At 34.4% G+C, this 19,936-nt stretch overlaps 1 protein-coding gene across 7 annotated transcripts in view; it reads left to right on the top strand.

Moving 5' to 3' along the window:
* The window catches only part of DENND1B (DENN domain containing 1B), a 277,082-nt gene extending 257,538 nt beyond the window's left edge, over window positions 1–19,544 (top strand). For all 7 annotated transcript variants that reach the window (XM_073011651.1, XM_007989064.3, XM_037985770.2 and 4 more), the window contains 3 exons: window positions 11,350–11,444; window positions 12,360–12,576; window positions 13,332–19,544. In XM_073011651.1, the coding sequence (XP_072867752.1) occupies window positions 11,350–11,444; window positions 12,360–12,576; window positions 13,332–13,844 (825 nt within the window). In that variant the 3' untranslated portion in view covers window positions 13,845–19,544. The remainder of the gene's footprint in view (window positions 1–11,349; window positions 11,445–12,359; window positions 12,577–13,331) is intronic.
* Window positions 19,545–19,936: the final 392 nt, after the last annotated feature.

Genomic DNA, 19,936 nt, shown 5'->3' on the forward strand with positions numbered 1-19,936 from the left:
CCACTTCCATAGAGTTATTGTGAAGATTAGAATTAGTGTAGTGACAGAATTTGTTCTTCCAGCAGTTACCTGAAGTTTCATAAGTATTAGTAATATTGTTTATATCCTGTCAACTTTAATAACAACATACCACAAAAAAATTAATGAATGCCAACTATGTGTTGGGAGCAGAATGAATTAGACTGGTTGCTAATATCCCTCAGTTCTTGGATGCTCTGTTTTGTTTCTTCTTGTTGATTTTTTGTTTGTTTTGTTTTTCCTCCTCTTTTTTTCTTCGTGTTTCATTTTGAGTAATTTCTATTGACCTGTCTTAAAGATCATGGAATCTTTCCTTAGTCTTCCAATGGGCCCATCAGAAGAATTCTTCATGTCTTATGTCATTTAAATTTTTTTTATCACTTGACTTTTTTAAAAAAAAAAAAGATTCCATTTGTCTGCCATCATTCTATCTATTCATGCATGTTGTCCATCTTTATGTTTCTTCTTTTTCATGTCTGGTAATTCTTAATTGAATACTGGACCCCATGTATAGAAAAAGTTAAACAGTATTTATGCCCAGAAATGGGTAGAAAGAGTTAAATAGTATTTACACCTAGAAATTGGCAGGCTCTTCTTCTGTAATGCTATTTGTTTAAGAGGCTGAGTCCATTGGAAGATGAGCTGGATTTTGATTTTGTTGATATCATTACCTGCAATGGGCTGCTATTATCTTGTGCTTAGAGTAGAGTACTTCTAAAGAAGGTACTGGAAAACTTTCTCAGTGTTCTTGCTTCACTCTGAGCTATCAGCAGTCCTGGTACCACTGAGCTATATAGAGGGTTTCCTCTCAATGCTTTCCCCCCGCCCACAGCAGTTAACATCTGTGACTAGTTAGTTGATCCTCGCCTTATGTGTTTTCTGTGCTTATCTTAAGTGGGCCATGCACCCCTGTGCCTTAGGAGTGGGGCTTTCTTAGCATCCTTCCACTTTCTTTTCATGGCGGAGAAACTTCCTTATATCTGTGATTGGTCTGAGGCGGCTGAGGCTTTTCTGCCCTGCCCAGTGGTAGTAGACCTGCTTGGTATCAGTATAGGATTCTGTGCTTAAGAAGGTTTCTTATTCTTCCCTAGGGCAGATAAAGGTTTTACTTCTACATTTCCCCCAGCAGTCTTGGGAGGCAGTGAGTTTGTCAGCAGTTCAGGGCTTTTGTTTTATATAAATGAATGTCCTCAAAAGTCAGTGGGACTTCATGCCTGCCCCTGTGCAGCCTGTCACCTCCTGCAAGCCTGAACCACCAAGGGGAGTGCTTTTCAGTCTCCTGTACTGCTCCCAGTTTTTCTTATGAGCACCAGGTAGTTGAGTTACCTCAGTTGGAAATAAAATTACAGGAATTTATATATGGAAAAGAGCTTGCATGTGCAAACTTCCCCTGTCTTTGAGACTCCCAGCTATTCTAAGCTGACATATTAGCCCATAGTTGGCCTTTAAGACTTTATTAACATTTTAGCAGATTTTTTTCTTACCTGTTATATGGCAGCTACCTCTTTCCTTGTGCTTTGCCAAGAGTGAAATTAATCCTGTCTCTCATCTCTCCTTGGAGGAGCTTGTAATATATGAAATTCAGTTTTCTTGGTTGACTTGCAACACAGGTCTCATAGGTTCAAGTAAAATTATGATTTAAAAAAAAGATTATCCACTTTTTTCTCATTGTTAGGATGGGAGTGACATTCTCTTGCAGGTTTTGCATTCTAAGTGGAAGTGGAAGTGATATTAGAAGCAAAACAAACGAAAAGATATGATTCTTAGTCTCAAGGATTTGGTAAGAGAGGAATGTACTTAAAATTAAACACTGCCTTTATAATGGAGAATATAACAGGTGACAGTTGAGTGGTAGAGAAATACGTGAATAAAACTGACAAAGAATCTGAAATCACTATGGACTGGGAGAATTGGTAAAGGCTCCTTGGATGTGTTAGGGCCACATCAGAATCTTTGCTAGTGACCTAGTCTCACATAGCAGTCACCTGCTCAAGGAATGTAATTCTGATGCTTGTATAAAATTTTGTGTCCTTAGCCTAGTAATAATAGCCCTTAATCATCAGGTATCTTGTTAATCTTCCAGTTTACCTTTTTGCCCCGACAGGTATGTTTTCATTATCTTTGGCAAGGAATGTTCAGCTCTTGTCTCTTCATCCTGACATTTCACCTACCTGGAACATTAGCACTCTTATTCTGTAACTACCACCTGCCTTATAAAATGACGTTTAAAGCTTGCCATTTTTAGAGCTAGCCTTTCTCAGGCTAGTTCTTGGACATTTATTTCTTCTGGGTCTCTCTGGACTTATTTATCTAGGATAGTTATGATGAAAACAGTTCTGTTCATGAGTCAGAACACTTGGGTTGGAGTCACACTCTTATGATTTACCTCGTCTTGCCCAAGTCACTTTGCTTTGTTAATCTTTTGGTTTCCTAATATGTACAGTAGAGAAAATATTCACCAAATTTGTTGTATAGTAGATATTTAAATGAAATAAAATACAGCACATAAAGCAGCTAACACACTGAAGCAAGTCAATCATGGGTAAGTCTTTTAACTCTGTACTTTAGTTATTTCCTATACAAATTAAAACAACTTTTTAAAGCTCATTTCGAATTATAAACTGCCATGCATTTTAAGATGTAACCATTATAATTCTATGTTATTCTTTAATTTATTCACATATTATTTCATACAGGTATTTTTTTCTTAGGCTGCAAAATACATAAGCTTGGGGATTTGTTGTAGGCTTTAGATAAGCAAGGTAACACTTCTGGATCTCAGTTGCCTCAACTCTAAAATGGAGGTAGTAGTACAGATTGTACCTACTTTCAAAAAATTTATGTATTACAGGCATCTTAATTTTCTTATGTCTAAAAATTTATATTTTCTCATTCATCTGCCTATATCCCTTATTCCTCCCCCTACCAACCCCCAGGAATTTAAATTTACCCTGCATTTTGCCTTATTAATATTTGTCTGTCACCTGGTGATCAAAATGGTAACTGCAAGGTTGACAGTCTCCTTGGTGCACTCCTTGGAGTGATTTTCATCATACTACTTTCTGATTCACTTTTTGGAAACCATTGCAGTGAAAAGAAAGATTTATTTTGCTTACTGTAACTAAACTAATTTCATGAGGTCTCCTCAGATATTAAGTTCTATGGTTTTGTGTCTTGGTCCTTCTACCTCTGTCACTTTCTGTGTACATTTTCTTATATTTTTTTCTTTCATATAAAATACTTTTCCTTCTTGTCTTTACCAGTATGTTTTTTTCACTCAATATCTACCTGTAGGGTCAGTGTCTCTAGTAGAATATCTCCTCTAATAAGTTGTATTCCATGCTGATAGCCTTTTTTTTCATTAATTTAGTACCTTTTCACATTCTTAGCAAGCATCCCTTGTTATACGAATGTTCACTTCATGAATTTTTACATATATTAGATGTGTACTTGACATTTTACATGTTCAGGGGAGCAAAACTTTTACAATTATGTGTGTTTAGGCCCTAGGAGCAGTCTAATTGAGGTTGTGTGACATCCAGTTCCCCATTTTATTCTTAATTCTTTGTATCAGAATGATGTAAAACTTCACTTATTTTGTTTTCTGATGATGTATTTTACATCCAAACAAAAATGTGCCCTTGTTTTGTGTAGTACTACCTTTCAAGGAGAGTTACTAATTTGCACAGCCTCAACATGACTAGTGAAATAACCAGTGTTAATGTGATAGCTGCAGCAGGTCTGTACAGTTCAGAAACTTCTATACCTTCTTATTAGATCCCAGAATTTACCAGTGTTTACAATATGTAGTTACAGTTATGTTGTTAGCTGACTGAACCTATTTTTTCATTATTTAGGAACATCAACAATTTGACACTATCAGTATTAACGGTCATTTATGTAAGATTTTCATCTATGATCAAAAAGTTTATCAATTATGTTCATACAATGAGAAATAAAATTTTTATTTATAACTGCTCTATTATATGTAGTATTTTGGCATTTCACCCTATATTTTTTCTTGAGTAAAGAAAACATCTTTTTCATTTCTTTTGTTATGCTTCACAGCATGGAAGGCAGTAGTATGCATGTAATAAGTGCTTAATGGATGTTGAAGTGAAAATATACTAAGAACTGAAAGAAAAATGAGGTACAGCTACTAACTTTCAGGGGATACACAGTAGCAGCTTTCAGTAGGTTCTCAATAAATATTTGTTGGTTAAATGGCTTTCTATTCTCTTCATTGTCAGGACCTGTAAGTCCAGAGGCTATCCCATGGCTGCCCGCCCCTACTAAATTCTCATCTCCCATACATCCCTGCTGAATCTTTAATTTCCCCCACCTTACTATTATAATCCCCCTTGAATTTAAATGTCCAGCTTTTGCCTTCTTAATGTTTGTCTGCCATCTAGTGATTAAGAGGATAATTGCAAGTCTTAATGGGCCCCTTAAAAAATCTCATGTACCAACATAAGCCCCAGTCCACAATGCACACCTTTCATTCCATAATATTTGTCCTGATTGTCCCACCACTGGACATTTGCACATATTGCTACATCTTCCATCATCTAACTAACACCTACTAACTTTTCAGAGCTCAACTCAAATATCTTTCAGGAAGAGATTTCCCTTGACCTCCCACACTAGATCAACTTCCTGAAAGGCTTTAATAGCAATCATAGTTTAGTACAAATTAACTGAAGTCATAATTTTTATGCTCATTTGTATGACTGTTCAATTTAATTCATGTCTCATTTACTAGAATATAATATCCATGAGGACTAGGAGCCTCTTCTTAGCCATATTGTACCCTAGCATGTAGCCCAATGCCTGGCATAAAGCAGGCATTTCTTTAATCTTTGTTGAATGAATGAATATAATACCCTTCTGTGCCTCATGGACACTAAAAATGTTTATGTCAATCAACTAGTATAGTACTTTATTCTTTACATTTTTCTTATCAGTTCATTAATAGATTCTCTGCAAAAACTACCTACTATGTATAAGGATATTCATTTATTCAGAAAACATTTCTGCCTGCCCTAAAGAATAATTTTACAATAAAAATAAATTTATGACTCATATTTTAATTAGCTCATTAATTAATATGGAAACCCTAATAAAGTGGTATAAAGGACAATCTAAAAAACAGAAACAGTCTAGAGTACTGAAATGTACATGCAGACAGATACAAAACCATAATGTCCACAGTGTAATAATTACATCTTCACTGGACAAAATTTACTTGCATCTCTGTGGACAAGAAACATTTGCGTTACCATCACCCTTTCACAAGTTAATTTCTATCTTTACAGAGCTATAAAATAGAACCCATGAATGGTACAGACCTGTATAGTATCAGAGAATCCTGGAAAAGAATGTTAGACAGCACTCAGCATTCCATTGGGAGGACGGCAATATTTTTTTTTTCCCATTTCAAAGTCTTTCACAATTTTTCCAACAGTCTCCCCACTTGTGTTCATCATAATCTCTAAAATTATTCTTCGTCACAAAAAGAAGGCTGTTCTTACTAGATTTGGCATGACTATTTATATTGGGGCAACTAGAAAGTTAATTAACATTTAAGCCACCTTGAGTTTGTTTTGTAAATCTATAGCCATGCAGTATTGACTAGCTAAGGCTTCAGAATTTGCTTATTTATGTAAATTTTCATAAGAAACCTCAGATTGAGCTTATGTAGTCTCTGCTATTTGCTATCTTGAAGCTAAGCAACTAGGCCCAAGAAACCTTGCCACCATATGGTTTACCTGAAACATCTGTAAATTAGGGTGAGTTCCTCTTGAGAGTCTCCAAATTTGCTAAGGTTCCTGGTTTTCTAGAAAAGGGTCTTTCTTACCACAGTAAGGTTGGACTGTCTCAGGCAGGCAGCATGTGAGTTTTCCTGGGAGGGTTTTGTGGGCATTGACTCCATAAATACAACAACCTCTTTGTTCCATTATAATGGATTGTCATTACTGCCACTTCAGGTAAGGCCTCGGTTGTACAATTTGTCTAATTATATCCTGGCAAGACAGTTAAAAGACAACGAAAGATGCAGAGCACTACAGAACTTGATTACCCTCACAGGACCTTCTAGACAGCATTCATCATTCCACTGATCAGACACCTCATGATCATTTTGCTCCTTTCAGAGTCTTTTGCAGTTTTTCTGGAACTAGTATGTACCACACAATGTGCTAGATTCTGAGGGCACGAGAGATGAATTAGCAAGGCAAGGGGTCTGCCCTCAAAAGCCTACTGTACAGTGGGAGAGAGAATTTTATGGTGTATAAATTAATTGGTGAGCAAAGGAGTGTTTCCTGAATGATAAACTGTTGAGCCAAGGTTTGAAGGATAACTTAAAAAAAATGGGGAGGCTGGGGGGAAGAGCCAGGAAGAAAGAAGTTTTGGTAGCATATCAGCCCACGTGTAGGACAGGCAGAAGACATTGAGAAGTATACAAGAAAAGGAGACGGTTTGGTAGTGTGGAGCAAACATCTGTATGGCAGGTGAAGCCTCCAGAGATTCTGCCATAGCCAGATCCCTCTGTGCAAGGCAAGGAGTATGAGCTTTATCTTGAAAACTGTAAGGGGCCATTGAAGGATATCGTTAAATAGGGGTATAGCATGATTAGGTTTGCCTTTTAAAAAGATCACTCTGTCAGCAATTTACAGACTGTAGTGTTCTACAAGACAGAATAATAGAGACTCAATATGGGGTAGGCAGTTACTACATATATTTCAATGAGAATAGATGTGTAAAAACAAAGAGTGCAAAGAAGATAAATGTAAGAGAAGAGCTTTTCTTGTAGAGGAATCATCATATGCAAAGTCCTGTGCTAGGACAAATATAAGGGATTGAAGAAGGCCATGGTGATGCCCTTGGGTTAGAACAAAGGGAACCCTAGGGCGCAGACTTTGAACTTGCAGGACCTAATGAACGAAAGGCAAGCGAATGTCATTTATTCTTTTTTTTTTTTTTTTATCAGCAAATAGTTATTGAGAACCTACTGTAAGCTACTATTCTGTACTGCCTCAAAGTAAGGCAGCAGCCACATTATTCTTGGAATTTCTAGCATCTCTTTAATCCACAAACACCCAGTAAGCACATACTGCATTCATGCTACTGTCTTCCATGCTAGGAAGGCATACAATAGGGTGCAAAGAGCACAAAGAAGTAAGAAATTTGAATCCCACTTATAGAGAGCTCTGAGTGTAGTGGTGCAGGTAGACACATGAGCAGATAACACACTGATATTAATAGTCCATTTGCCAAATGCTTATGAAATATGTGGCCATACAGAGGAATACTTACCAGATAAAGCTTTCCAGAGGCTACACTTGAGCTGGATTTTGAAGGATAAGTCACTATACCCAATTGTGTTAAAAGAATGTATATATTTTTTATTTTTATTGTGTGAGTTGAGATTATTTTTCTCTCTCATAGTCATTTACATTTCAAGTCCTGTGCAGTTCATATGCATGTTTTTAATAATGATATGTCTGTGATTTGTTAACCTGGATGAAGATGTGCTGTTACTGGCTAGGTATTGGCATCCTTAAGAATACACAGTATGTTTTCTGCTGTCTAAGCTTACTTACTACCATTTCCCCACAAAAGACCTTTGTTTTTAAGATTGTGACCAGGCCTTTTTGCCCTGTGTTGTATGTTCTGAACATGGGGAAAACTGTCCTTTATTTCCCCTGAAAGCACTGTGCTTCAGAGTTGCAACCCACCAGAACACTATCAACTGCTGAGCTTGTATGGTCCCAGATTATCTCTACTGCTGTTCTTCTCTATCTTAAATGCTGATTACATTATGATTATTTTTCTCCTTAATTTTTTTCTTTTTTTGTGACCTTAACAAAATGATGTAGGAGTCATCAAACAATTGACATATTCTATCACCTGTTTAGACGTTGTTATTTCTCATATATAAATTGCAGTTCCTGATACAGGTTGATATATATTCAATGACTATTAATTGGAAGAAGCTTATTTCATATATGTAAATAATTTTAAGTACATGTATAGTAAGTATGGATAACACACAGGTTAACAGCCAAGGAAAGGAAAACAACATATTAATCAGTTTTACTTCTGTTTCTAATTTTACTTCTAGTGTTAAAACTCATCATAAGATACACTTTAACATCCCTATACAGAAATGGATAGAATGCTTATCTAGCTAGGAAATATGAAACTAAAATTTAAATGTATCTGTGAAGCTTATATCATGATGTAGATGTTTGATTGTGGAAAAAGCAGTAGCTTCACAAAAAAAATGTTGGACTTAAAAAATAGAGAGAAGCTATGGTACATGCAGACAGCTACAGAATATAAAGGTAACTTTTGTGGAAGAAAATGAACAATGGACTTGCAACACAATAGGGAAAGACACAAGTTCTGTTTTCTGGTTTCTAGTTTTGATAAAGTGTGTATCCTTGGGCAAATTATATACTTCTCTGGGAATACCTCCAGATTTATTGTAGAGTCCATTAGACTTAGAGCTGTTTAGTGTCAAAGACTTGACTTAATTTAACTTTGTATTCCCTGTGTGTATGTGAGAATGTTTTGCAAAGTACTCTACAAATATAAACACTGTTAAGTATGTATTGTCTAATCTTCCTGTATTAGTTCTTAAGGAGTAGTGATTTTAATTGATGGCAATATAAAGTTTCAGCTTCTTCATAGACATTGTTTGTTTCAGTTTGTTTCTTTTGTAAACAAAAACTTAAATGTAGGACATGCTAGCTGGTATAAAGTCAAGCATATACAGAGCTCAGTGTAATAATAATGGCTTGTCTTCAGAAACAAAGGATTGTATTACATTTTGTGAGTATTGGAGAGAGTAGGTTAAATATGTTTTTCCCACAGAAATGGTATTGTGAGTGGTGGCTTTGTTCTTAGGCTACTCTGCGGATTTCTGTTTAACTCATGTACCTTAAACTTATAGTGGTAAAGTGATAGGCCCCAATTTTAGACAGTTATAGGCCCCAGATAACATTTCTAATCACTGAACTTGTGGGAACCTCACTACACATTCCAAGTAGGGGTTATAAGAACATATTTTGCTACTCATTCCTTCCTTTCTGCCACTCACAAGCAGTGGCATAGAGCGAGTGGAGTAGGGATCAGTCCTATAGGTTCCATAAATTTGCTTACTCTTTGTGGCTACAATAAAAGAAGATAATTATCTAGACTGGGAACTCAAAATCAGAAGGCAGAAAGTTATTCCTCTCTGGTATCATGGTTGAAGTCTCCAAATTCAAGTTTACTGTTGTTCATTCAAAAGGATGGTTTGCAGCCATAAGCACCCATAGCACCCAGACTGGAACCTTTAAATGCCATTTCCCATCTAAAGAAATCAGGTTTTTTAAGAAGAAATGGCTGATTCCACGTTTGATGCAGAAAAATTCTAAGTTGAAGTGAGACATCTTATTGTGCCAAAACCAGGAAGCTTACTAACCACTTCTGAGTTTATGTCAAAGGACACAGAAATCAACTTGAAAGGGCTACCACTGGTAACAGATGGGGTCATTAAAAAACAAACAAAAAAAACCCTTTATTTTGAAAATTTCAAACCTATGCAGAAGGAAGAAGAAGCTTATAAAAATCCCCAGGAACCTTTCATGTAGCTTTCACCAATTATCAACTCATGGCCAATCTTATTTCAGCCATAGCCTCACCTATGCTCTTTCTCCACCATTAAATTATTTTGAAATGAATACCCCAAAGCGTATCATTTAATCTGGGACTATTTCAAGATATAGCTCTAAAAGATAAGGACTATTTTAAAAACAATCATGTTATATTTTAAAGATGGAACAATTTGAACATCAAGAAGAAGAATTGTGGTGGGTTGAACAACATTAAGTATCTATTAATAATGGGAATTTAAAAAAAACGCTCATGACTTGCCTTTGGAGATTGTTAGGACACTAGCTAGGTCATCACTCTGAAAATTGTTAAAAGGAAAGAAATCAAGGATTTGTCCTGCCTTTCCTGTATGTTGTATTTTGGAACAGTCAAACAGTTGATAAGGTAAAGCTCTTCTTTATAGAATGCCAGCAAATAAATATAGAAGGAATGCTCTAGAAAAGCATAATTCTTTAGCCCCTAATGAAATAGTGGATTTAGCCAGTGGTTATCATGGAATGCTAAAAACCTTCAAGTCAAAAGTTGATAATGAGATGTATAATGGATGGCTCAACGAATCACACCTGAAGTCATTAATGAAAATAAGTACCACCAAAAATGAGATATTTAAACATTATGTACCTACACATATGATAAAGTAAAAATGCACATATCAATACCTATGTAATATTCTTGCCAAAAACAAAGGAAGATGAAAAAGAAACTGAGGCTAAGTTTCCAGATATAGCTACCAATTTATAGGAAATGAGGACAGGATAACATGTTAAAGGGTATGAATGGCTTATAGGAGAGGGAAGGTTGAACTGAGTCCCTTGAAAGAGACCTGAGAAAAATATCTACCAAATACAACATTAACTTTGTTGGGATTCTGGTCGAAAGAAGCATACTAAAAAATCTGGGGAGAAATAGAGGAATATGAATATGGCCTGAGTAATATAAGATATTAAAGAACAATTATTAACTTGCTAGGTATGATAATGACGTTTTGGTTATGTTTTTTAAAAAGTTGTTAAAAATACATAGTGAAGTACTTCAGGTGAATCAATAGGTTGCCTGGGATTTGCTTCAAAAACTTAATGATTCAAAGTGTGACCCCCCAAGATTCAGCAGTACTGACTTTACCTAAGAGCTTGTTAGAAATGCAGAAATTCAGACTCAGAAACACTATAGAACCAGAATCTACACTTTTACATTTTTATAAGTCCCTAAGTGATTTATATGCACATTAAGATTGGAGAAGCACAGCTTTAAAATGCTTGGGGTAGAGGAGAGTGTGGGCCGGGGATAAAAGAAACAAAATTGGCAAATACTGTAATTGTTGAAACTGGGTGATGGGTGGATGGGGGTATGATTGAGTATAAGTCAAGTATTTCTAAATCAGGGCCTGAAAGTCTGTGTGACTGTGCATATGTTTTAAATCCAGTGATTTCTGGGGTTTTTTTGTATTTTTTTTTATTGGTTTGAGAAGTTAGTAAGTGTTGAGATAAATATACCTTATTGCTTCCCTTTCTTCCTGTCCCAGTTTGTCAGGTTATTGGGTAATATTCAAAAACATGAATGCATATTTCTTGCAAAAGTGTTTCTTATCAAATCACATTGTTTCTTTAAAATTTGCTAAAGAGCCTTATTTTAAACTGCCAATGCCAATTTATTGTCAATCTGTCTCTCCAGGCACGCTTAAAAAGGCCTCTTAAGAGCCTTGACGGTGCTCTCTATGATGATGATGATGATGATGATGATGATGATGATATTGAAAGAGCAAGCAAGTAAGTAATGGATTTTGGTGTCCTATTAAGTGGTATGGCTTAACAGCAGAAGTTTTTGGTAATAAAGGGTATTTTGAAGTGTATGCGCTCCTAGAGCTCAGATGTTGCCCTTTTACAGTGTTCTTCAGCAAAAGGACCTTGCAGTGCTCTGCAATGTTGTGGGGGATATCTTGGGACAGGAAACTAAGATGGACCTTAAATATCTTGTTCTTGGAAAGCAATAATGTCTACAGAGATACCTGGGATAGTGTTAAAGGGGCAATAGAAGCCCATCTAAATTAGGCTCTTACTCATTCTGAAGAAAGGAAGGTTAAATATCAGGAATGGTGATAATAGTCAATAGAAAGAAATGGAATTGAGGGTACAGGAGACAAGTTCATGGTGATATCAGAAGATGAAAATTTAATAAAAAGTGTTAAAAATTAATTTTAATATAAGGGAAATACATGTTTAGCTTTTTGCAATTGATACATGAGAATGACAAAATGATCATTCTCTTTCTTCATTAAATATATCTCTGTCTACATAAAGGGATGTGCATTCTCCTCTAAAATAAGTGAATAAATAAAGGAAAACCGTATTAAATATGGAAAGTGAATTTAGGCTATAGCAAACTTTCCAAGTAGTTCAATCTAATATTCCTGAAGTTAGGGTCCCAAATTCCACAGAATTAAACTGTGAAAAGCCCTACTTCTACTTTCAGTTTCATAAGGTACTGTAAACTTTTTACTTGTTCTTAATGCATGTATAAAATATTTCCATATTTGAATTGGTATACATATCACTATAAAGAATTTGGTCATGAACCAATTATTGATTTTATTAACTCATTAATGTAATGTAATTGGTGAGAGATTACTTACATGCAGTAAATATGGTTATTTATCTACTACTGTGTGTTTTATTTTTCTTCAGGTTATCTTCTGAAGATGGTGAAGAAGCTTCTGCTTATCTTTATGAGAGTGATGACTCTGTTGAAACAAGAGTGAAGACTCCTTACTCAGGTGAAATGGACTTACTAGGAGAGATTCTTGATACATTGAGCACACACAGCTCAGATCAGGGGAAGCTGGCAGCTGCAAAGAGCTTGGATTTCTTTAGATCAATGGATGACATTGATTATAAACCTACGGTTAGTAGACTTTTTTAACTTGTAAAATTAGAAGAAAATATTCTTGCCTTTGCTGTCATTCTGGATCTTATAATCTTTGTTGGTAGAAGCATTTAGCCTCTAAATAGGTAAAGGGTCAAAACTTCAAAAATTTGATAAAATTTAATCACTAGAAATTATTTCTATTAATAAAATTCTAGTATTTTCCCTTTCATTTATCTAGTTCTGGTGGTTATTGTCATAATTATTTTGTCAAGCAATAATGTTTTCTTGCCGTCTAATTTTATACTTGTCTCTGGGGAATTTTTAAAATGTGAAATGTTTTCACTTTTTCCCTATATTTCCTGAGTTTTCAAAAAAATTCACTAAATGTATTCATTCAAATCATTTTTTCTTACCCAAAAATGAACATGATTTTATTTTTTAACATTGTTTTATGCAAATTCAACTGAATGCTTTAAAAACAGCAGAGATAGAAGTATGAGTAATGACAATCCTGTTCTTATTGTAAGTGACTTCAGAACTTGGCATTAATTATATAATCTAGTTTGAATTTGATAGGTGACAGCTGCAAGGCAATGGAAACCAAAGTCCATTCCATTTCTTCCAAATGGCTGTTAATAGGGCCATTTGGAAGTGTGTAAAATTAACTCTCAATGCTGTATTTTCTCTGAGAGGAACTTAACGCTATTAACATTTATTTCAAAATGAGAAAAAAAGTACTAAATTAATGCTTATTAAAAGTTTTCTGAATTTGTTGTTTCTTCTTTTTTCAGAATAAATCTAATGCTCCTAGTGAGAATAACCTGGCTTTCCTCTGCAGTGGTTCTGGTGACCAACCAGAGTGGAATCTTGGACAAGATGATAGTGCCCTCCATGGCAAACACCTCCCTCCATCTCCCAGGAAGCGGGTTTCCTCTAGTGGTTTGACAGATTCTCTGTTTATCCTGAAAGAAGAAAACAGTGAGAAGCACCTCAGTGCTGACAATGTGAGTGACCCTGCTTCAGGATTGGATTTCCAACTCACTTCCCCTGAAGTTTCCCAGACTGATAAAGGAAAAAGAGAAAACAGGGAAACGCTAACCCAGATTTCAGATGATCTGCTTATACCTGGTCTTGGGCGGCATTCATCGACTTTTGTTCCTTGGGAGAAAGAAGGGAAAGAAGCCAAAGAAACTTCAGAAGATATTGGACTGCTCCATGAAGTAGTATCATTATGTCATATGACATCTGACTTCCAACAAAGCTTGAACATTTCAGACAAAAACACAAATGGAAACCAAGCTTAAATCTTGCATCCAAGCTTCTATGGAGACATTCTGAGATTCAATGCAATCTGTATCATAAACAGAATGATTTGTAGGAATGGCAACTCTTACTATTTAATTTTTTTTTTTTTGCATTTGGAACACTTTCCTCACTTGTTCATTTTGAGGATATATGAAATGCATTGATTTTTAAATATAAAGCGAATTCTACTGTGCTTTTAAATCAGGTACTAGTGTGTATGTATGTTAAAAGTATGTATTGAACGTAAGATTTCCCAGTGTTTGGTGCTTAATGCCGTTCATTTTATTTAAACTAAGTATGCATATATAACCCATGCACATAACCAGTAGCTACTATACTAATCTGGTTGAGCATGAACTCATCAAGATATCAAAACTTATCAAAACTAGCCTGAAACTGATGAAACTGTTAACCCACTAATTGCCTTAATCTTAAAGCTGTATTAAGCATACTTAAATAATGTATGAAAGTGTGTGTAAAGTTTGAAAGATAAGTTATTAGTGTTCTGCAGAGCAATAATGCCTTTTTCTGTTCATCAAATCAAGGTCAAAATTCATCTTTTCAAGATTAAAAAGCTCTTATGGAAATACTTAATTTGCTTATAAAAGCACTGTAGCTGTGTTTTCCAATAAGTATAAAAGTATACATTTACCTTTCATTCAGTGAAATATAGGAAGTACTGAATTTCAATGTGAAGTTAATGACTTCTGTTTACAAATGAGACACTCTAACAAGTTCTCACAGTCTCTCTGTATGCCTTTGCTATTTAGGGGCCCACCCCAAGAAAGCCAAATAACAACATAAACTGTCCTGACCAAAAAAAAAAAAAATCTTTTTTAACTAATAATTCTCTATCAAAATGCTTGATATCATCATCTCAAATTTAGTTTTTAAAATAATTGACTTTGTATTTTAGAAGTTTTAGATTTACAGAAAAATTGCAAAGATAGTACAGAGAGTTCCCATCTACCCCTGTTATTAACATCTTACGCTACTATGGTACATTTGCCCCAATTAATGAACCAATATTGATAGTCCATACTTTATTCAAATTTTCTTAGTTTTCTCCTAATATCCATTTTCCACATCAAGATCCTGTTCAGAATTCCACATTATATTGAGTTGGAATGTCTCCTTAGGCTCCTCTTGCCTGTGACAGTTTCTTAGACTTTGCTTATTTTTGATAACATTGACAGCTTTGAAGAGTACTGTCAGATAAATTGTAGCTTGCTCCTCTCTTGGAGTTTATTGGATATTTTTTTCATGATTAGACTGGGATTATGGGTTTTGAGGAGATGATCACAGAAGTAAAGTGCCATTTTCATCAGGTCATATCAAGGATATGTACTGTCAACATGATGTGTGAATGCTGACTCGGAGCTTGATAACCTGGCTGAGGTGGTAGCGTTTGTCACTCTAAAGTTCTTCCTGCCCTTTCCATGCTGTCGTTTTTGAAGGAAGTCACTACATGCAGGAGTGAGGAGTCATAATTCCCGTTCTTTAGGGCAGAGAAGTATCTACATAAATTATTGGGAATTCTGTATAGAAAATTTGTTTCTTCTTTCTCAGATTCACTGTTGAGCTTTGGAATTCGTCTGAGAAGGAATCATGTACTGATGACTTCATGATAGACTGGATTAACAGGTAGAATCAGGGAGAAAAGCAGTGACAGTATGGTTAAATTGTTATTAGCATTTTCAGTATATCGACTCTATACATGATTTTTTTTACATTTCTTTTTAGAAAATATGTTCAAGAAATCATTACAACATTACAAAAACAAAATACTTTCAAGAAACCATTAAAGAACCCCAATAAGACTATATTCTAAATATTTATTGAAAGAATATAATTTCAGTTAAAATCCAAGAAGAGGGTTTGAAATAATTTAAAGAAAATGACCAAGTTTCTTTAAAACCTATGTTTCAAAATCTAAATGGATATGTGTTATTTGGGACACTTATTCATTATGAATAAGAAGACAAGTCTTGTTTCCCTTATAAGTATGGACTGTATACATTAAGGAAAACAATGTTTAATCCTTATTTTTTAATACAAAAGGCTGAAGGTTCTTGTCAAATGTTGCCTTTATAAGCTTATTACAAAATTATAACTTACTTTACTGAGGTTTATAATGGAAGAAGTCCATATAGCAAAAGAGCTGTTTTAAATCAAGGAAAGAAGGTTACTCTGGTTGTTAATGTGCTTGGCAAATATTCCTTCATAATTTGTGAAAAGAATGCAAATCAGCCTTTTAATATGAATTTTGAAATGAGGTACAGTTTCTTGTTTTGTTTTTTCAGAACTCAGTCTGAAGAATAAGTGTAGCATAGGTCAAATTTGGTTTTTAGTCCATTTGCTTAATCGACATCATGGCTTCAGAAATCCAAATTTTGTGCTACTTTTCAGCCACCTTTCAAGGTGTTTGGTTATAATACTGTGTTGTTTTGAGGATATTTAGCCACTCATAAATAATTGTCTCAAGGTATTTAAAAGTGATTTGTGCCTTATTTTGATGCAAAATTAGTGGTTTTATTCTGTTTTAAAAGCAAAAGCAGAAAAAAAAATTCTGCATGTTATTCTTAAAATTATCCAGAATAATACTACCAAATATTTGTATTTCAAACCAGTTCAAAGTCTGCTCTTAAACTTAGACTTCCTAGTATTATGGTGGATATAGTGAGAATGAAGTTAAATTGGGGTGAGTTCCAAAATAAAGGAAAGTGTTATCTTATATTCTACAGTGCCCATATTTTCTATAGTAACTAAACCAAATATTTGTAAGCTCCTCTGCTTTTTGAAATTATTTTTCAAAGAAGCAACATCTGTTGTATAACAGAATTGTATAAACTAAAAGACTTCTGGCGTTAGTACATAGTCTTTATCTGGCCTGTAATAGAGTCATGGTTCTTTCTGAATCCCACTCTCACCTTTTTCTTTTTACCCTTACATATTGCATCCGTGATATTTCAGGGGTATAGAGAAATAATAGTATTGGAATTTAGGAGCTGTTTTTTTTAAGTGAAAATATTACTAAGTGGTATATTTTGATGATTATCTACTTTAGCATGTCTTAGAAAAGCAGCAAAATATAGCATGATTGTTTTTTCAGTTAATTAAAATTCATTAATAACATGTTCATTTAAAAACTATTCATTGCTTTTTGTACCAGTCATATGCAGGGTACAGTAACTGAGGATGTGGGGAATAAAATAACTGACATAGCCCCTGCTCTGAAGGAACAAATTAAAAGGAAAAGGAATTGCAAATTTGTATTAAAATAATGATAATAATATGCTTTGCCTGGAAGTTATTAGCTGAGATTCTAACATACACATACAAAGTATTTTAAAAACAAAAACAAAAACAAAAAAAAACTAGCTGCTTAATTTAAAGCATGCTCTAAGTATGAACCATAGTATCATTTCTAATTTCATTAACTTTCTCAATTATTATGCTAAGTATATTATGCTGCTAAGATACCCACATTTAAAGGGCAGATTCAGAGACTCCTTTAGAAACTGAGTGTCTTTGTTTATCTTATTATCAGATAACCAGGCAGCACAGGGCTCTCTATAGTGGAATGATGCTCCTTTTCAATACTTAGAGCCACTGTACTCAGTTTAGGAGTAACTGAAGGTGTGGATGCATGTTAATGGGAATCCAATTTTTACTATTTTTATATTAATAACAGCATTCTGTAGAAACAGTCCCTCCTAAATAAAAACTGTGTGTGACTGCTGTTACTAGTGCTATTCTATGCGAATATCCTAATAATAGGATTCAGGAATTCTAATGAATTGTTTCTTAATTAAGGTGAAGAAGTAGACTCCTAATCAAGAGGAGAACACTGTGAATGTCTCATAATCAATAGACCTTCATTCTCTGGTATAAAATTTGGATTTTCAGGAAAAGATTGATTATTTTCATGAATAAATTTTCTTATACGAATTCCATTTTGTTTGGCATAAAAGACCCTGAATCTTAAGATATTTGTAAATCAGAATATTTAAGAATGTGAAATGAATCCTCAAATCTAGTTTCCTCCAAAGCACTTCTTAATGTAGGAAATAGTTTTTGCAAACCCTATGTCAGTACTAATGTCTTTCCTGAGTCAAGCCCAGTAATACTGTTAGTGAATGTTTCTTAAACCTTATTTAAGAAGAGGCAGAGTGGTTTTGAGCAAGCCAGTTAACATGATTTGATGAAGAAATAAGGAATTATGTACATTTAGACAGAAAATTATTTTATTTTGAAAATAATAGGATTTTGTGCAATAATTTTTCTTGCATAATTTAGTTCATATAAATATGTACATCTGTTTTTCTGGCAGATGCCTTAAGGTCATGTTTTTTGGTATTTGAGTAAATCTGTATGTAGCCATGTTCTCATTGATTTTAGAAAAAATATATTCTTTATATTGTTGCCAGGAGAAATGTTTTTGTTTATTTAAAATTATTATGGATATTATGTTATTGTATCATAACTGCCTCAGCAACAATAAATATGCAATAAGAAAATCCTGTACCTTAGATTAGATTGACAATACTGTTACTTTAAAAGAAATATATACGGTACAAATTGCTGATTCTACGTGTGTACATTTTACAGATACTCAGTTCTGCACCACCTAAATCAAAATGGCATTTGTATGCTGATGACCACATATGTGGATTGTAGTATCCTTTGTGATGCATCTTTGATAAGATTTATAAAGGGCATTGCCAATACTTTTTGACTGTGTAAATTAAGTTAATTTTTTGTATGATGTACAGTTTGTTTAACCTTAGAGCTTCTATAGATTTCTACTTTTATTATACTTGAATGAGGCAGAAAAGCACTGTGGAAAATCTGTAGCTCTGGATGCAACATGCAAACATACCAAAAAATAATAATAAAGCAAGGTACTGAAGAGCAATGTTAACAGAATGCTTTATATCCAGAATGCTATGTTTTTTTCAAGCCACATTTTAGTTGAATGGAGTAAAGTTATACAATATTTTATTTTAAAATGTTGGAAAGTCACAAATGATTACCTCTTTGATATGATGAACCTATAAATCTATTCATCTTTGTTATTTCATTTCTCAAATGTGAGCCTTGTTGAGGTCCATTATCAAATCTAGGCTTTGGTTGATTATATGATGTTTAGGACAAGGCAGAATTTAAAAACTGCATGTTTAGTGCATCACATGTCAAGTCACCATCCTTCCGACAGTGTAACTTCCATAAGGTTATTTTGAGAACTATTTAATAATTATATTGAAAAACTGGATTTCTTGAGTCTGTTATAGTTTGGTACTTATAGCAGTGCCTAAAACAGCAACAAATATGAACTGCATGAGTCCTACAACTTAAAAAGTCACAGGAGGGGTTGAAAATAGAAGTTTTTCAAAGTTTATTTCTCTTGCGTTAGATGAAGAACTATTTAAAGGGACTGAAAACCCTGAGCTTTTTCCTTGTCTTGGTAGCAGATATCTGTAAAAACCTACCCAGAATTGTGATTTACTTCATTGTTCTTGCATCCTTGAGGCTACAGTATAAATCATCTCCAAACTTGACTACTATTGGGAAGATGTGTATAAAAGCACCACTTTGGGAATTTTTAAAAAATATGCAAAAATAAATATTGAATAAAATCCACATTACCATAAAGCACCCAACAATGCAGTTCTAAAATAAAATTGGTCACAATTAAACTTAGCATGGTGATGACTCTTCTTTTATAATTGCCCAGTTATCCCCCAATAGTGTTCTAGCTAGACTGCTGTGAGAACCCTAATACCTGTATCTCCAAGCTTTGCAACTGCTGCAATGTAAATTTAAGCCTACATCTTTCTGACAGGCCTACCTGAGAGGTATACTTTGTTTATTCTTATGTTTTGTCAATGGATTTTATTAGGTTCTAAAGTCATAGGAGAATTGTTAAGTAGTTATAATGTCACTAGGAATATAAGAGTTGTACTGTCCAAGTCAAACAACTGTGTTTATTGATCCCCACCTTAAGGTTTAAGGACAGATGAAATGTAGTCATGTATAAATGAACAATGCTTCAGGGGCCAGAAAGATGAGCTTCTCATCCAAGAGCTCT

The sequence above is a fragment of the Chlorocebus sabaeus genome, chromosome 25 (assembly GCF_047675955.1).
Source record: "Chlorocebus sabaeus isolate Y175 chromosome 25, mChlSab1.0.hap1, whole genome shotgun sequence".
Classification (NCBI taxonomy): domain Eukaryota; kingdom Metazoa; phylum Chordata; class Mammalia; order Primates; family Cercopithecidae; genus Chlorocebus; species Chlorocebus sabaeus.